Genomic DNA, 18,678 nt, shown 5'->3' on the forward strand with positions numbered 1-18,678 from the left:
TTACCTTCAAGCCTTTAAGACCCCAGACGCTATACTTTTTGATAACTGGGCACCATCAGCTTTCTTCACCACATTTGCTTATGCACCCATTTGTCTTCTTTGAAGTCTTGTTGATAACCAGTAACCAATTGCTGTTAAGTGTACTGCAACTCAAGGGTGACCCTGAGTGTGTCAGAGTAGAGCTGTGCTCCATAGGGCTTTACATGACTAATCTTTTGTAAGGAGAGCATAAGGCCTTTCTTCCAAGCTGCTTTTGGTGGACTCAAACTTCCAGCCTTTTAGTTAGCAGCCAAGCATTGTGAACCCTTTGCAGTACTCAGGAACTGAAACAGCAGTGTCAATGGGAAAAATTCACCCTGGCTGTGCTATCCATTGCCTAGCCTATCTTCCCTGATTTCCTGGTAGGGCTTGCTTTGATTTGGCTTCTCCCTGTGCATACAGGGGAGGCAGAGATCCTTCCACCCCAGTGGATGATGAATGATCTGTTTAAGCCAACAACGATTGGCTCATTCCCCTGTTAATTCTTACTGAGGTGGAGCCCTTGACCCAGTACTCCCGGTCAGTGGGATTTGAAGGGGAAGCATATAGGTCGAGGGGCTAAAAACATCTGCCTCGATTACAAAACGAGCTGCTGGGAGGGTAGACCTCTCTCACGTTTAGGGATTGTTGTTTTACATTACATGTCTGGAGTTGCTTAGACCATGAGGGAAAACCAGGCTGACTACTGGATGTGGTAGAGATGGAAAATAGCTGAGTCCGTGAGCTCACAAAATAAGTTTAGCAGATCCACAGCTGTTTAATTAAATTAACCAGCTGTGGAATTTCTTAACTAATTTTGTGAGATAAGTAATTTCCTCACTGGTTAGGCCACTTTCAGCTTGAGTTTCTTTCCCTTGTTTTATTACCTTATTTATTACTATTGAGAAAATACACAGCAGAGCATACATCAAGGCAACAATCCCAATGTGTCAAACTCAATTACCTTGTTTACATTCTTCAAGTTGTATAATCATTTTCACTCTCCTTTTCTGAGTTGTGTTTCCCTAGTTAACAAACTCAGTGCCCCTAATTTCCTAATCTTTTGAATTATAATTATTGTCAACTTGATAGCAGTAGTTCTTGAAAGAGCCCAATGCTCAGGGCAGACATTCCTTCCTAGTTATGCTATACTATTGTGTGGTTTTAAGAGACTTCAGGGGGTATTTTTGGTTTAAGGTTCAACATGATGTTCTATTATTTGCACTTACAAACCCCCAAGTAATAACAATCACTAACCTTAATATATAGGGATTCATTAGAAGTCAAGTTGTTTAGTACTTCCCTGTAGTGTGATCTAAATCATAAAATACCAAAATCTGATGATAAACCATACAACTCATAGCAACCCTATAAGACAGGGTAGAACTGCCCCCATGGGTTTCCACGACCAATAACTCTACAGGAGTAAAAAGCCTCATCTTTCTCTCACAGATCAACTAGTGGTTTTGAACTGCTGACCTTGCGGTTAGTGGCACAATATGTAACCACCACTACACCACTTCTTTATTATTTTATTACCATATCTTTAAAACAGCAACTTGGAGCTGGTGTGAATGGTAACTGTGATTTATAATCAACTCTTTTACTTCAAAGTTACACAGTGACAGTTATTATTAGCTCTCTTAAGTATAAGGATTTCTGCAATCATATTAATGCTATTCAATTCCATCGTCATTCTGGTGCTGTTTCTGTTTAATATTTGGTTAAAAATATAATCTAATTACACCAATCAGAATTGCTTTTTTTTTCTATTTTGGAAAACTATGACTATTAAGAAGCAGAACTGAAAACTGAGCCAGGAGTTAGGAAGTGATAGAGTATCATTCTTTCAGCTAGTAATTGAATGCTTGTTTGCTTCCCTCAGGACTTCCTTCTACTTCCACTTGGAAAACAAAAACAAAACAAGCACTCAGTGACATCAAGTAGATGCCGCCTCACAGTAACCCTTTAGGACAGGGTAGAACCTCTCCTTTGGGTTTCCAAGGATGGAAATCTTTACCGGAGCAGAAGCCTCATCTTTCTCCCATGGAGTGGCTGATGTTTCGAACTGCTGATGTTGAGGTTTACAGCCCAACGAAAACCCAGTATGCCATCAATGCACCAGTTCTACTGCCATGAGGCCCTGCATGTTCTCTTCGCTTTCCGTCTTAGACCCTCAGCTTTTCTGTTCCACATGCTGTGCCATTCTTTTCCATAGGTTCCCAACTCTTGCCAAAAAACGCATCCACCTCCTTAGCTCAATGCCTGCTCATCTCAGAAGGTGGTTATGTGGCAAACAGAATGTCAGATGTCTTTGCAGCCAAAGAATATGGAGACTGAGAAATGCCATGCTGTTTCATATCTGAAGCCTTTCTGATGGTGTTTACTCCATGGTAGAGTGCTCATTTCATTTCCCTGATGCCTTTCCGACATGTTAACTCTCACTTGACGTTTAAGTATAGGCCAGGTATTATTTTCTTTTCCCAGACCCCTCTCTACCACTGCCCCAGACCCTTCAAGGTAGGTGCTTTCTTCTGTTTCTATATCTTCCTTTGCAAAACTGTTGAATGGTTCCACGGAACACCATGTAGACAATCGGATTGAAAGAGAAGAGAATTTTCCCATGAACCTCTTGAAACACCTTTGTAGTACAACGGAGTAAGTGTTCCATGTTAAACACCTGGGAAAAGCAAAATCAAGCACTTAGAATTTCTCACACGCTTTAATATCGCCAAGAATATGGTATGAAACCTTCTTCAAACAGAGCAGTGAACCATTTATTTGATGTTTTTATTTCAAATTTCCAGTGTCTCAATGTTACAGTTTTGTATTAGCATTGTGTGTGTCTGCACGTGCTACTTTCTTTGGTTTCTCTGAAGATACTACATGCACACATTTAATGGCCTTCTCTTTGCTCCGTGTAAGCTCTGGTTTCTTCGTTCTAAGGGGGTTGATTTGTTGAGTTGGGTGCATGCCTTTCATGGTTTTGTTTTCTTCAACTATCTGGTAACTCTTAGTAAGTTCCTTTCTGGTTTTGAGGTGCTCTGTGGACTTGTCTGTGGGTGTGTATGTACTGTCTCTACCACAGTCAGCATCAGTGATTGAAAGAAGACTGCCCGCTCTGTGGGGCAAGCTGATAGTTGGTCTTCTGGAAATGGAGCCTTGCTGGGAGTCACTAGAATCCTAGGAGTTAGTAACTTTCTGAGGCACTGTTTGCTACTTTTAAGTAAACCTCACTGCTTTATTCTTGGTGTGAATATTAGGTATTGCTCTGTAGTGCTTAGAAGAAGCTGGAAAGAATGAAGAGTTATCAAGCCTATGTACTTCTTCACAAAATTCTTCCCACTTATTGACCTGAGAAATGTACCTGCCCCTCCACACTGGGAGACCTTCAAACTGCTCCTCACTTCAATCTGGTCTTATGTTTTAGGTTGTGATAAGTTCCTATACAAGTACTTTTCTTTTGCTCTTATTTCACACCTCTCCTTGGAGCTGAAGAGCCCTGCTGGTGCAGTGGTTTAAGCACTTGGCTGTTCACAGACAGATCAGCAGTTTGAGAATAGCAGTTACTCCATGGGAGAAAGATGGCAGGCTGCTCCTGTAAAGATTTGCAGTCTAGCATAGTGGTTATGCATTGGACTGCTAAACACAAGGTCAGCAGTTTGAAACTACCAGCTGCTCTGTGGAAGACTGCCTACTCTCGTCAAGAGTTAACAGTCTCAGAAACCCACGGGACAGTTCTACCCTGTCCTATATTGGGTAACTGTGACTTAGAATCCATGGCAGTAAATTGTGTTTTTGTGTTTGTTATTTTTTTCTGTAAAGATTTGCATAACCCTAACAAGTAGTTTTACTCTTGTGATTATGTGTCAGAATTGACCTGACAAAGCTATAGGTTTCCTTAATCTCATCTTATCTTTACCACTGAGGGAAGCCCTAAATATTTCTTATCTGCCCTTGGTTCTTTTTGTTTTTTAGTACTGGCACGCATTTGCTTTCTGATAATGTTTTGATATTTCATAGATATTTAGATGGAAAAGAGGAATTATCTATTGTGTATCTACCATCTTTGTCTAAACATCTGACTCCTTTATTTTCAAGGTAAACCTGCAAGGGAGTTCCCCCCAAAACTGGTTGTGATGTGAGGAGGGTAGTGCATTTGGAGTTCATTCCACCAGGTCAGACTGAATCAAGCTTTCTATTTAGAGATTCTGAAAAGATTGCATAACAGTGTGCTACAAAAAAAGGCTTGTTTCCACGAATGAAGAGGGGCATGAAAGGACAGAAATTTGACAAATTAGAAGAGGTGAAGAAAATAACAAGGGAAGTGCTGTCAACCATCCAAACAGATGAGTTTCAAAAATGTTTCCAAGAACAGAATCACAGATTTGAAAAATGTATTAAGTATAATGGAAAGTACTTTGAAGGGGATATGGTTGTTTTGTAAAAAAATTTAAATACACAGCCTTGAAAAAAATCTTGCAGGTTTTTTTGGGGGGGTACCCCTCGTATAAATATTACAGGTAGCCCTAGTTTAATTGAACTTTGCTTTATCACTTCAGAGTTCCTGCATCTTTTACAAATTTAATGTTTACAGCAACCCTGGGCAAGCAGAACTTGAGATCACTAACCCTAAAGCAAAAGCATGATCTTTTTTTCTTTCTTTACTTTTTAAAAAATCATTTTATATTCTCATCAGGAACTTTTAAACTTGTATTTAAAAGTCTATTAGCTAAAACTCTTTTTTCCCACAAATCCAGAATCACTGAGTTAAAAACAGGATAATTATCTTCTTATAAAACCCACAGATAAAATTATTAATGGAAGTGCATTTGAATTCTTTTCTGGTGTAATCGCAGCATTAGTTTAAATATATATGATATATAATATGTTTGTATGTGTTACGTATTTTCATCCAAAGAGGTGCTATTTAAGCATAAAAATATGTCTATAAGAAGTTTTATCCAAGCATAGATTTTATAATAGTAAAATTTGGAAATAATTCTATATATATGTCTATCAATAGGGAATAGATTAAAGCATTCAAAACCCAAATCAAATGTTCTTGAAATGATTTCAGCTCATAGCAACCTTTTTGTACAGAGTAGAACTGCTCTTTTGAGTTTCGAGGCTGTGAACTTTTGGGGATTCAGAAAGCCTCATCTTTCTCCTTTGGAACTCCTTTTTTTTTTCTTTAAAAAAAAATCATTTTATTGGGGGCTTGTACAACACTTTTTTTTTCTTTTTTTAATCATTTTACTAGGGGCTCATACAGCTCTTATCATGCTCCATGCATACATCAATTGTGTAAAGCACATTTGTACATTCATTGCCCTGAACTCTTACTGTTTAAACAAACTCAAGTATAAGCCCATCCGAATATCAGCCGAAGCACCTAATTTTACCACAAAAACAGCATTAAAAATGGAGAGAAAATGTTTTGAGAAATGATGTACAAATGCGCTTTACACAATTGATGTGTGTATGGGTTGGGATAACAGTGTATGAGCCCCTAATAAAATGTTAAAAAAGAGAAAAAACAAACAAACAAAAAAACAAACCCAGGGAGAGGGGAGGGGGGAGGGAGGGGGAAAATGAGGACCTAATGTCGGGAGTTTAAGTGGAGAGAAAATGTTTTGAGAATGATGTACAAATGCGCTTTACACAATTGATGTGTATATGGATTGCGATAACAGTTGTATGAGCCCCTAATAAAATGTTTAAAAAAAAATGTGCTGACCTTCCTGATGTGATCGCTGAAGGCAAATGTGGGGAAGAAAGCTGATGTTACCTCGCTATCAAAAGATATAGCATCTGGGGTCTTAAAGGCTTGCTGGTCAACAAGCAGCCATCTAGCTTAGCAGCATCAAAGCCCACATGGAAGAAGCACACCAGCTTGTGTGACCACGAGGTGTAGAAGGGACCAGGTATCAGGCATCAAAGAACAAAAAAATCCTATCATTGTAAATGAGGACGAGTGCAGAGTGGAGACCCAAAGCCCATCTGTAGGCAACTGGACACCCCCTTACTGAAGGGTTGCAGGGAGGAGACATGCTAGTCAGGTTGCAGGGTAGCAACGGTGAAACATACAACTTTCTTCTACTTCTTGAATGCGTCCTCCCCCCACTATCATGATCCCAATTATACCCTACAAATCTTGCTAGACCAGATGATGTACTTTGGTACAGATAGGAACTGGAAACACAGGGAATCCAGGACAGATGATCCCTTCAGGACCAGTGGTGAGAGTGGTGGATACATGGAAGGTAAGGGAAGGTGGGGTAGAAAGAGGGAACCGATTACAAGGATCTGTTAGGTAGGTTAGCATAGGGCTGGGAATGTCCTTTAACGTGTGCCCAGAGGGCCAAGCCAGGGGAACAAAGGAGTGGCGCCCTGCACATGCCCAGAGGCTTGGATTCCTGCCGGTAGGGAGGGGTGGGCGTGTACTTGTATTGGCCCACCTAGACCAGGTGAATTCAATTCAGCCAATGGGGTCGATCAGGGGTCTTCCACCACGCCTCCCTGTGGAATCCTTGAGAAGGGAGGAGGAAGAACTTTGGCGCAGAGAGCTTTGGCAGGACATTGGGACACTTTTGCATGATGCCAAGCAGCTTCCAACGCCCCATGGGTGCCGGGTAAACCTGAAACTTCTAACTTTCATAAAACTCACTTGGATCACGAGCCAGGCTTCAGCGTAGGCTTCAGCGTAAATTCTTTCTCGGGCGGAGCCAAGGACTAAGGTATAGATCTAGCTCCAGAAAGATCTAACTGATCTACATATAACCTCCTCCCTGGGGGACGGAGAACAGGAAAAGTGGGTAAAGGGTGACGTCGTACAGTGTAAGATATGACAAAATAATTTATGAATTATGGAGGGTTCATGAGGGAGGGGGGAACAGGGAGGGAGGGGGAAAATGAGCTAATATTAGGGGCTCAAGTGGAACGAAGGCAAATGTTTTGAGAATGATGACATCAAATGTACAGATGTGCTTTACACAATGGATGGATGTATGGATTGCGATAAGAATTGTACGAGCCCCCAATAAAACGATTTTTTTTAATGTGCTGAAATACTTGGCGTATACATGAGTATATACAGTACTGAGTAGATTCAAACTATTGTTCTTGCATGTTAGCAGCTCCAACATGTAACCCACACCACTAGGGCTCTTTAGGTTAAAGAACAGTAGGACCTAGGGCAAGGTACGATGCAATCATTAACCGTAATATAAAATATAACAACCGCTGGTTTATGAAGATGGTAACAATTACTAAATGGACAAGATCAAGTTGTAAAATTGTATGTACAGTTTAATTCTATTTTTGTTTAAAAGAAGACTGAAGTAGAAGAATAGGTTATATACCTTATGTTAATAGTGGTTGTCTTGAGACTATGCAGTCATGGGTGAGTTTTATATTCTCTTTGTTTTTGTGTATTTGTTTTTACAGCAACAATAAATTGTTTTTGGAGTAAGTTCTCTTTTGTAAGTTACTGTAATAGAAATATATTTGAAGTCACTTTTGTGATCAGTTATATATAGGGAAGTAATTTGTCATCAAATGAAGCAATGAATGCTGTTTTGCCTAATGCATCCAGTCAAAATTCATGTCTGCATTTGAGTAACAAGGTTGCAACATACAGTTGTTTCAATGTAGTACACAGTTCGATGGTGCTGGTCTATTAAAATCTTTGTCATTTGAATTAGACAATCATGAATTATGCTAATTTAGGACAGATTCTTGCATAAGATACAGTTGAATTGGAATTCTTACTGCATCTGCCTTGTTTTAAGATTGTAAAGGCTTATTATTAAACAGAATGGCTTAACTTCAACAATGAAACTACCGTATATACTTTAGTATAAGCCAACCCAGAGGCACCTTATTTTACCACAAAATCTTCATTAAAATGTTCTGGAAAACTCAGCTTATACACGAGTATATATGGTAACAGTAACATTAGACTTCTTTATTTGTTGCCCATTGGGGATTGATTCCATAGTGATTGTAAAGTTATTTATACCTTCATATCCTAATAATGAGAACCTTGTCTAACACACAAGACAACATTTAAAATAGTATGTGTCATGAGCACTTTGCATTTATTAACTCACAACCACCCTTTGATCTAGTTACTAAATTATACTAAGGAAACAAGACTGGATCAGTACCTTGCTCTCAGATTACTATTGCTAAAAAGTAGACTTTTGCTTTTCCCATATTCTTTTAGATTTTCCTGTTATCCCATCCAGTTTAGCTTAGGAGTTCTTAATCTTTATATAAAAATTGTTATATAGACATATGTAGGATTTTCTAGAATAATTTTGACTCTCAAAGTGGGACAAAAACCCATCTTAGAATTTAATCATCTCCCCGTCATTCATAAATAATAGTAAATCAATGATCACGAACACAGAATTTCTTCTCTCTTTAGCGGTGCCCTTCCCCATTGTGGATGTCTCAGAATAGTATCTGTGTTGGCTGCCATCAGTGGCCTCCAACTCCTGGTAACCTGCTGTAACAGAATGAAGCTTCCTGGCTGCGTGCCATCTTCGTGGTGTGTGTCAGTCCATTGTGGCTTTCATGTGAATCCATCTCATGAAAGGCTGCCCTCCTTTTCATTGATTCTACAAAGCACATCTTTTTCTTGCTGTTGGTCTTATTTAATGACATGTTCAAATTTGCCAAGGCTTTCTAATTATGGATTTTTTTTTCCCCTTTAAGATACAAGTGTTACTGATGATGGTCCAGATTCGATTGATACAAAGTTGAAGTAATTGGGTTTAAGAGACACTAGCATTTGAAATTTGTTTTTTACCATTAATAGTTTTATAATTTTGCATAATTTATTTCTTTTCAAATTTTTCCTATAGTATAGCTGAAATACAGAAAGATGTGGAATACAGATTACCATTCACCGTAAACAACTTGACAATTAACATTAATATGTGAGTAGAATCGTAGCCTACTTTGTCATGTCATTGTACTTAAAGATATATCCTTATTGTTTTCTGTTCCTTAGTTATTAGAAATAAGTTTCCTAAAGTAAACTGATTTTGAATATTCGCATTCTAATAAATAGAATTTATACTATTCTACACAATATAGTGAAATAAATATTTTTTTGGAAGATATTACTGTAATTTACATTGCTGTAAAAAGAAGTAGTCTAAGAAAAAATAGAATGAAAATATGTAATAGTGCTCCTTGGTACTGTAATCATTTTATTGATTTCTGCTAAAGACTTAACTGGTGATAGGCTTACAAGATTCAGAATAATAATGACAGATAACCTAAAGGATCAGATATGGAAAAGCACTAGAGATGTGTGTACTTTTCTGTTTACAACTTTGAACATTCTAATTTTCACCAACAAAAATCTCCTACATCAATACCAGAATATTCTAAGCTAAATATGAATTATTATTTATATTTAAGGAAAAATGATAAGTTAAAAATATAATCATATTTTAATTAAATTACAATAGAGAAAGATTAGACAATGATTTCTGAGTATCCATTTAACCTTACATGCAATTATTAGTGTGTAGTATGGAATGATTAGATTATTAGCTGCTAGCAAAAGTGCGTCAACCAAGGAAAATTGTGCCTAATTTGAAGATTGAAACCATGTCTTACCGTTGCCTAGCATAATGGATGTACATAGTAGACCTTATCAAATGCTACTTTAGTGAATGAGTTAAAGCATAAATATATAACTACATCAAGCATTATACCAGATTAATGTATATAGGAGCCTTTGAGAACCACACAGGATACCTGCAAATTGCAGACACTTGGATAGTGAAGAAGCTATTGGTTGGGAACCTGTGCCTTTTAAGAAATTTTTTTAAATCAAACTAGTTAAACATCCACAACTATTAGAATGTGCTTCAGAAAGTTTGTGAAAAAACTTGAATTAAAAAATAATCTACAAACTTTTGGAAGTGCCCTCGTACAAGTTTTCTCTCACCAATTCCCCAGGTAAAGGTAGATAGGAGAGGCTAATGAAGACCTGGTTTTCTTCTTGACAATATTACCAACAAGTAATTTTCTACTTCAGAAAAGGTACAGAGCAGTTTAAAAGGTAGTAAAATTATCTTCTGAATTTTAGTAAGACTTCACAGTAATCTTAATTTTGCAGCAGTTAAGAATTCATATTCTTAAAAATCATGTTATTGACCTCAGAATTGAGAAGGTAGAAAGGAACAGTAGAGCCAAGGGATGTTGACAACTGCAAAGGTTCTAGCCTAATTCTTTTATTTTATCTACCTTACCCTTTAGGGAAAAAATTGTGAAATTATTCTTGGCAACATCTTAAAAGTTGAAATTTGCTGTTGGGTTGATTTGGACTTGGGTTGATTTGGACTCGGACAGAGTAGATCCAAGGCTGTTGGCTCACCTGCAGGGACACAGTCTGGCACATCTTTCTCCCTGACACAATTGGTGGGATCAAACCACTAACCTCTCAATTAGCAACTCAGTGGCTAAGTACTCTGCCACCGAGGTCTCTAGAGAACAAAGGAAAGTCACAGGGCCAGAGCCTTTTGGGTTGATAAGGTTCACCTGATACAAATGTCCAATCTGCTTTTTAGCTGGGATTTTTTATAGCTTGGTATATTGTGTCTCAAAGCAACTATTTGGCATGGTGTGTCAAATATGCTGCAGTTCAGGATGCCTATATTCTACATTAAGAAAGCTTTATTCATTTACTTCATTGTTTGCTGCCAACGGGTAACATTTTGTATATTTGCAGTCAACTCAACATCCATAATAGTGTATGTATTGCTGAATAATTAATCTGAATGAATGTGTGAAAATTTAATTTATTCTTAATGTTGATTTAGGATTATATTTATATAATGTATGGCCTTTGTTTTCCTTCTGTTTTGTCATTATTAGATTGCTTCCTCCTCAATTTCCTCAGGAAAAACCAGTAATCAGTGTTTATCCTCCAATACGACATCACCTAATGGATAAGCAAGGAGTGTATGTTACCTGTCCATTAGTAAACAATGTATGTATACAATATAATTTATTTCAGAGTAATAGTAGTTGTATTTCTTTTCTACAAAACAGAAATATAAAATGTCAGTTTGGAATCAGTAATCTTTTTTTTTTTTTTAACATTTTATTAGGGGCTCATACAACTGTTATCCCAATCCATACACACATCAGTTGTGTAAAGCGCATTTGTACATCGTTTCTCAAAACATTTTCTCTCCATTTAAACCCCCGACATTAGGTCCTCATTTTTCCCCTCCCTCCCCGCTCCCCCCTCCCGCATGAGCCCTTGATAGTTTACAAATGGGTATTTTGGAATCAGTAATCTTTAAGATCTTTAAAATCAGTAAGTTTAAGATCTATTAAGTGCATAATAAATATTACTTTATTGAATTACAACAAAACTTCTGATGTGAAGATGATTTGTTTTGCATCGGCGAGAACTGCTCGTGTTTGAATTTGTTTCCGAGTGAGGCGTTCCTCGGTTGGTATTGTTGTTAGGGGCCTTCGAGTCAGTTCCTATCTCTTGCAACCTTAGGCACAACCGAAGGAAACACTCCCGGGTCCTGTGCCCTCCTCACAGCTGTTCCTGTGCCTGAGTCCACTGTCGCAGCCGCCGGCTCAGCCCATCTCTGGAGGGCCTTCCTTTTTTGCTGCTCTTTTCTCTTGAAAACATGTATGCAAGATGAAGTCTTGCTATCCTTGCCTCTAAGGATCACCCTGGCAGCACTTCTCCCAAGACAGATTTCTTTATCCTTTTCACATCCATGGTGCATTCAGTGTTCTTCACCAGCACCGAAACTCAAATGTATCAATTCTTCTTTGACCTTCCTTAATTGGTGTCCAACTTTCACATGTAGATGAGGCTGTTGAAAGCACCAGAGCTTGGGTCAGGCACACCCTAGTCCTTAAAGTCATATCCTTGTTTTTCAATGTTCTGAAAGAGGTCTTGTGCAGATTTGCCTTTTGCAACTCATCTTCTGATCTCTTGATTGCTTCTTCTACGAGCATTGATTGTGGATCCAAGCAAGGCAAAATCTTTGACAACTGTAATCTTTTCTCCATTTGTCATGATGTTATGTATTGTTCTAGTTGAAAGGATGTTGGTCTTCTTTACATTGCATTGTAATCCATTCTGAAGGTTGCAATTCTTGATCTTCATCAGTAAGTGCTTCAAGTTCTCTTCGCTGTCAGCAGACAAGATTGTGTCATGTGTATATCACAGGTTGTTAATAAGTCTTCGTCTAATCCTGATGCCATATTCTTCAGATAAATCAGCTTCTCTGATGATTTGCTTAGTATACAGATTGAATAAGTATGGTAAAAGGATACAACCCTGACACACACTTTTCCTGATTTTAAACCATGCAGTATTCCCTTGTTCTAGTTGCACAATTGGCTCTTGGTACATGTATATGTTTTGCAGGAGCACAATCAAATTTCTGGAATTCTCATGCTTCTCAAAGTTATCGATAGTCTGTTATGATCTACACAGTCAAATGCCTTGGCATAATCAATAAAACAAGTAAACATCTTTGTGGTATTCTCTGCTCTCAGCCAAGATCCATCTGACAGCAGCAATGATATCCCTTGTTCCGCATTCTCTTTGGAATCCTGCTTGAGCCTCAGGCAACTCCCTGTCAGTGTACTGCGGCAGTTGTTGGTGGATGATTTCCGTAGTTGCTCGGAAAAGATAAAATTCAAATATGCCTTAAAGTTCTTAGGCTATGTGTACAATTAGTTCATGTGCAGGACTGCTACATAAATGTCCTCTGCGTGTTTACCCTTGATGCATAAGTTCTGCAAATAAGGGTTCCCATGAATTGGAATCAACCTGATAGCAATGAGTATGCTTTTTTATTTTGATGGAAATATTTCAGACCCATTATCGATCAAGGAAACTTCAAACCAAATTTCTCATTACTAAATCTTCATGGTAGTGAGTCTCTGATAAAAAATTTTAAGTTGTAGATTACGTGTATTTTAAAATGACATGATAGCTTTGCTTTTTAAATTAATTCTTGACCTATTTAAGTGGATTAAAGTTGGTTATACAGTGACATTATCCTAATGTGACTTCATAGTCTTTGTCTGAAATTCACTTTGTTGATCCTATATATTGTCTTTACTTTCAGTTTACAATGCACTCGGATCTTGGAAAAATTATTCAGAGTTTATTGGATGAATTTTGGAAGAACCCTCCAGTTTTGGCTCCTGCTTCAACCGCATTTCCATAGTAAGTATACTTGTAGTGCATTCTAAAATTTGCTTATATTTGGTTTTGTTTTCATCAAAGTAATTAAAGTATAATTTAGAAAATCAAATGATATTAAAAGGCAGCATGCTCACCACATCCATACCGTTAAACTAATGCATTCACACTGAGTTTTACTCTTGTAGCCCTTCTAATATTTGCCTTTTCTTTCTGACGAATGTGTGCATACTGCTAACTCTTGATGCTTTCACTTTGGTTAATATTTCTAGACATCTTATGGGAGACAGGGGGTTAGCATCTTTCACAAACCCACTCTCCCTCATGCTCCCTGATACCTTATGGTTTTAATTGAAATCCATATTTGGTATTTTCACTCCTTTGATTTTCTAAATACCTTCATTACTGAACCAAGTACTTTACCATGGGATTTTTCTAGTAGTATACTATCCCTGTCCCCCTTTTCTGGAGTTAAAAATTACTTACATTTTCTATTGGTTTATTTTCTTCAGCAGATCTTGAAAAAAAATACCTTGGAAATCATTTTTTCACATCAATCAAACCTGTCTGGTGATCTCTTAAGTTTCATTTTGTTTGCTCTTGCCTACATTAGCTTTTCCCGTTCCTGGGGATTTTGTTTGCCTCTTTCTCGTGGTAGTAAAGGGTGCTGCACTGTTTGCACTGGCTGCCGTGGCTTTTAAGTCCGGGGCTTGAAGTCATCTGTGTATGCATTTCATTCGACAGTTGATCCTGACTGTACACTGAAATGTTAGGTAAGGAGACCAAGTATATATTTATACGTGGTCCAAGCTGCCTTACAGCATGGCAGCCACGTTCGGGGGGTAAGCGTCTCAGGCGGAAGTCAGTTGCAAAGGCCCTGCCTGGTTCAAAGGAGAGGCGTGGTGGCGTTCTGGAAGAGCTTGTGGGACTAGAAGTACTGTGATGCTGGTCTTTTTGGAGAGTGATATCTGCCGTGTCCTTCTGGGGACACGTGTCTCCCGTGGGAGAACAGTGTATCCCCTCCCTGCCCTCCAGACTGTGCCATGGATTTCTTCACTTAAACCAGGTTTGGGTGTGAAAGGAGCTTTCCATGTGTGATTTGGAAGCACAATTCCTCTTGATCTGAAGATAAGTGAATTAAAGATACAAGTTTCCTGCCCCTTCAACTCCTGCCCCCATGATATATGATAGGAGAGGCCTAGGATAACACTCTAGACCTTTCTACTCAAGTGGATGTAAAAGGGAGGCACCCAGGAGTCACTAGTCCATGTTTTCAGGTGCCGTGTGCCCAACAGACAAACCTGCCCGGGCCTGTACCGTACTGACAGTTGTTCTCTGTATCACCCCATCTCATTGATGGTCTTCCTCTTCTTCCTGGTCCTCTACCAAGCTAGGTAATATCAGTTCTGAGAACCGGTAGGGCACACGTCACTTACCATTTCTTTGATTAGCACATAGTTGCGCTCTCTGGGGCCCGTGCTCCACAGAACCTTTGCAGGTTCTTCTTTCTTCTGTGTCATTATTCTTTGCTATGAAATGTAGTCCTTATTTGCAGCTTAGTATTTTTTCACCCTCTTCCTCCTTAGAAATGTACGTGTCTAAAGAGCCCTTTTCCTTTGGTACAGACTTTTTTTTAGGCCAAACTGATACAATTCCTTTAAAGTATTTCTTTAATTCCGTTAGACAAAAGCAACACTCACAGATCTCTGCAACAGCAGCCTTTCTCATACTTTTGACATTGACTGAAGGCTTTGAGCGACAATGACCTTAAAGTTCTTGGGCTCTCTAGAAGACCTTTTGTCTAACTGAACAGTTTTCTTTCTGAGGCACTGCTTTGGATTTTTTCAGATATCTTAAAGAATTTTATAGCTTTATTTTGAACTTGATCTTTGCTTTGAAGTTCTTTCTTAATTGAAAATCTTTAAGATGGTGTCTAGTTTGCAATCCAGGCATTCCAGTCTCTTTCATATTTAATATCTTTATTTCATCCTCTCATATTTTAATACAACCTTCTAGAAATCAGACACCTTCAACGCTGCTAGATCATTAAGTACCCAGGGTAGAATTTCTAGGTGGCCTGACGTCTATTACATACACAGTTCCAGTCACATTTTCCTCTTTCCTTTAAGTGCTCATCCACAGCCTCCTCAGAGAACCCTTGGGCTCCTATTGACCATCTTGTTCAGGCCCATCAGATTCATGCTTTCTGGGGGCACTTCCAAGTTTCTGGCTTCTGCTCTTTCCCTAAGTGCTTCCTTTGTTTTAGACATTTTATTGTTATAGGAATATTACACTTCTATGCCTTAAAATGTGTTCTAAGGTTGCATATCAAATTGCTCCTGCTTAAAACAATGAAAATTATCTTTTGTTCACTAACCTGCAACTGAGCAGGCTGTAGTGGAGTTGGCTTATGTCTGCTCTACTCAGTGTCCATCCGGGTGACTGGGAGGCTGACCACTAGAATTGCCCAAAGGCTGACTCCTGTGTCTGGCAGTTGTTCCTAGTGTTCAGCAGAGGCTTTATCTGGAACTATCATATGGAAAACACAGATCTGGCCTCTCTGTGGGGGTTGGGCCTCATCACAACATAATGTCCAGTTTCCAAGAGTGAACTGCCTGAGAGAGAGAAAGCTATGGGAAAATCGCATAGCCTTCTAAAGACCTACCCGCCAAAATCATTCATTGTCATTTCTGCTATATTCTCTTGTGATAAAGTTCCGAGCAGGTTCATGGGGATTCAAATAGGCTTTACCACTTGATAGGGAAGTGGCAATGTTCTGGAAGAAATTGTGAACCAGAAATGATGCTGTGGCTATTTGGGGGAAATATAGTATGCCACAAGGTCCTTAGATGATATATTTTGAGATTTTGTTTACCTGTAAATGTTTTAAATACCCTCTCACACTGGTTTCAGTTTGTACAGTTAAAACAATTCTAGTTTGAACGGCCTTTTACTCAGAATGGTGAAGTTCTGTTGTGTATATGTGAGGGTAAATTAAAAGTATTGCAATTAAGATTACAGTTCATACATGGATGAGTTTATTGCAAACAAGACATGTTTAACTATGTCTCTGTAACCAGTGGATGTCTGCAGAGGTTCTCTCAGTAAATCACTTGCTTTAGAGAGAGGACTTATCTGTAGACATCTGCTCTGCCCTTGGAGAGAATCTACATCTTTGAAATACTAGGAAAAGTCACCATGCCCTTAGGAGATGACAAAAGTCCAGTTAAAACAGTGGCTTCCGTGACGATATGTTGGGCCAATTAAATTTAAGGCAGAGAAATTGTCTCCAAAGGTGCTAGTCCTTTTGAGTTCCTAAGATGTGATGTTAGATTCTCTCCAAGAGCACAGGATGGTCACAGAGGCTTAATATGAAGAAGTGTCCTGAAGACTGAAAACTGCATTGGTGAAAAAAACAAACACAGGTAAATTCTGTAAAAGAATTTTTCTCCATCATGACAATGTGCCTCCTCATTCTTTGAGGCTCTTCCTATGAGAATTTCACTGGGAAACCTTCCACTCTGCAGCACTCTTCGTGCGCCTGTAGACTTCTTTTGGTCCCAAAATTGAAAGAACCTTGGAAAAGCACATGATTTGAGTCCCAAAAGGACACCCAAACTACTGTTTTGATGTGGTGTAAGTCAAAGAGTGCTGAATTCTTCAAGGGAGGAAGGTTTTGAGAGATGGAAGCACTGACCAGAATTCTGTAGTAGTCCTAGATGGATGTTATTTTGTGAAAATAGCTTCCCATATGGATATTCCTGTTTAATAAACATAGCTATGATTTTTGTCACAATACTTTTTGGATTTAACCCTTGTATTAGCAAGTTTGTTTGTTTGTTTTTTGCCTTTGTTATTTTGGAAGTTCATGATGATGCAACTTGTGGTTTTTTTCAGCATGGGTATCTTTTTTTAATGTATTTATGCAGGTTCTTTTTTTTTTAATCATTTTATTGGGGGCTCTTGCAATTCTTATCACAATCCATACATACATCCATTGTGTCAAGCACATTTTTATATTTGTTTCCCTCATCATTTCCAAAACATTTGCTTTCTACTTGAGCCCTTAATATCAGCTTCTCATTTATCCATCTCTCTTCCCCCTCCCCCCTCCCTCCTCCCTCATGAACCCTTGATAATTTATAAATTATTATTTTGTCATATCTTACACTGTCCGACATCTCCCTTCACCCACTTTTCTGTTGTCTATCCCCCAGAGAGGAGGTTATATGTAGATCCTTGTAATCGGTTCCCCCTTTCTACCCCACCTTCCCTCCACCCTCCAGGTATCACCACTGGTCCTGAAGGGATCATCTGTCCTGGATTCCCCGTGTTTCCAGTTCCTATCTGTACCAATGTACATCCTCTGGTCTAGCCAGATTTATAGGGTAGAATTGGGATCATGATAGTGGGGGCAGGACGCATTCAAGAAGTAGAAGAAAGTTGTATGTTTTACCGTTGCTACTCTGCACTCTGACTGGCTTGTTTCCTCCCCACAACTCTTCAGTAAGGGGGTTTCCAGTTGCCTACAGATGGGCTTTGGGTCTCCACTCTGCACTCACCCTCATTTACAATGATATGATATTTTGTTCTTTGATACCTGATACCTGATCCCCTCTACACCTTGTGGTCACACAGGCTGGTGTGCTTCTTCCATGTGGGCTTTGTTGCTTCTGAGCTAGATGGCCGCTTGTTTATCTTCAAACCTTTAAGACCCCAGATGCTATATCTTTTGATAGCCGGGCTCTATCAACTTTTTTCCCCACATTTGCTTATGCACCCATTTGTCTTCAGTGATCATATCGGGAAGTTGGACACCCACTGATATGATTTTTTCTTCTTTGATGTCTAATACCTGGGCCTTCTACACCTCTTGGTCACACAGGCTGGTGTGCTTCTTCCATGTGGGCTTTGATGCTTCTGAGCTAGATGGCTGCTTGTTTACCTGCAAGCCTTTAAGACTCCAGACGCTATATCTTTTGATAGCCGGGTACCATCAGCTTTCTTCCCATTTGCTTATGCACCCATTTGTCTTCAGTGATCGTGTCGGGAGGGTGTGCATCATGGAATGCCAGTTTAATAGAACAAAGTGTTCTTGCATGAGTAAGTACTCGAGTGGAGGTCCAATGTCCATCTGCTGCCTTAATACTAAATCTATAAATATGTGCACGTAGATCTATTTCCCCATCATCCTATATAAATATATTTACATATGTACATGCTTGTATTTAGACCTCTATAAATACCCTTTGTCTCCTAGTTCTTTCCTCTATTTCCTTTTACTTTCCTCTTGTCCCACTATCATTCAGCATTGGTATCTTATGGGCTTTTAATATAATAATTCATGTCTGCATTTCTAGTAAGCAATTAAAAATTTTAAATTTCCATTTGGGCTTTTTCTTTTCCTTTTCCTTTTTTTCCTCTTTTCTCCCTTCCTTCCTCTT

At 38.8% G+C, this 18,678-nt stretch overlaps 1 protein-coding gene across 2 annotated transcripts in view; it reads left to right on the plus strand.

Annotated features, from left to right (window-relative positions):
* VPS37A (VPS37A subunit of ESCRT-I) overlaps positions 1 to 18,678 on the plus strand; it is a 41,018-nt gene that overhangs the window by 4,027 nt on the left and 18,313 nt on the right. The window contains exons 2-4 of one of the 2 annotated variants that reach the window (XM_004696169.2): positions 8,892 to 8,966; positions 10,921 to 11,035; positions 13,158 to 13,258. In XM_004696169.2, coding sequence (XP_004696226.1) covers positions 8,892 to 8,966; positions 10,921 to 11,035; positions 13,158 to 13,258 — 291 coding nt within the window. The remainder of the gene's footprint in view (positions 1 to 8,891; positions 8,967 to 10,920; positions 11,036 to 13,157; positions 13,259 to 18,678) is intronic. The other variant, XM_045286554.1, reaches the window with a different exon arrangement.

Source organism: Echinops telfairi, unplaced genomic scaffold, assembly GCF_000313985.2.
Source record: "Echinops telfairi isolate 266 unplaced genomic scaffold, ASM31398v2 ScPeMD7_9;HRSCAF=40, whole genome shotgun sequence".
NCBI classification, from domain to species: domain Eukaryota; kingdom Metazoa; phylum Chordata; class Mammalia; order Afrosoricida; family Tenrecidae; genus Echinops; species Echinops telfairi.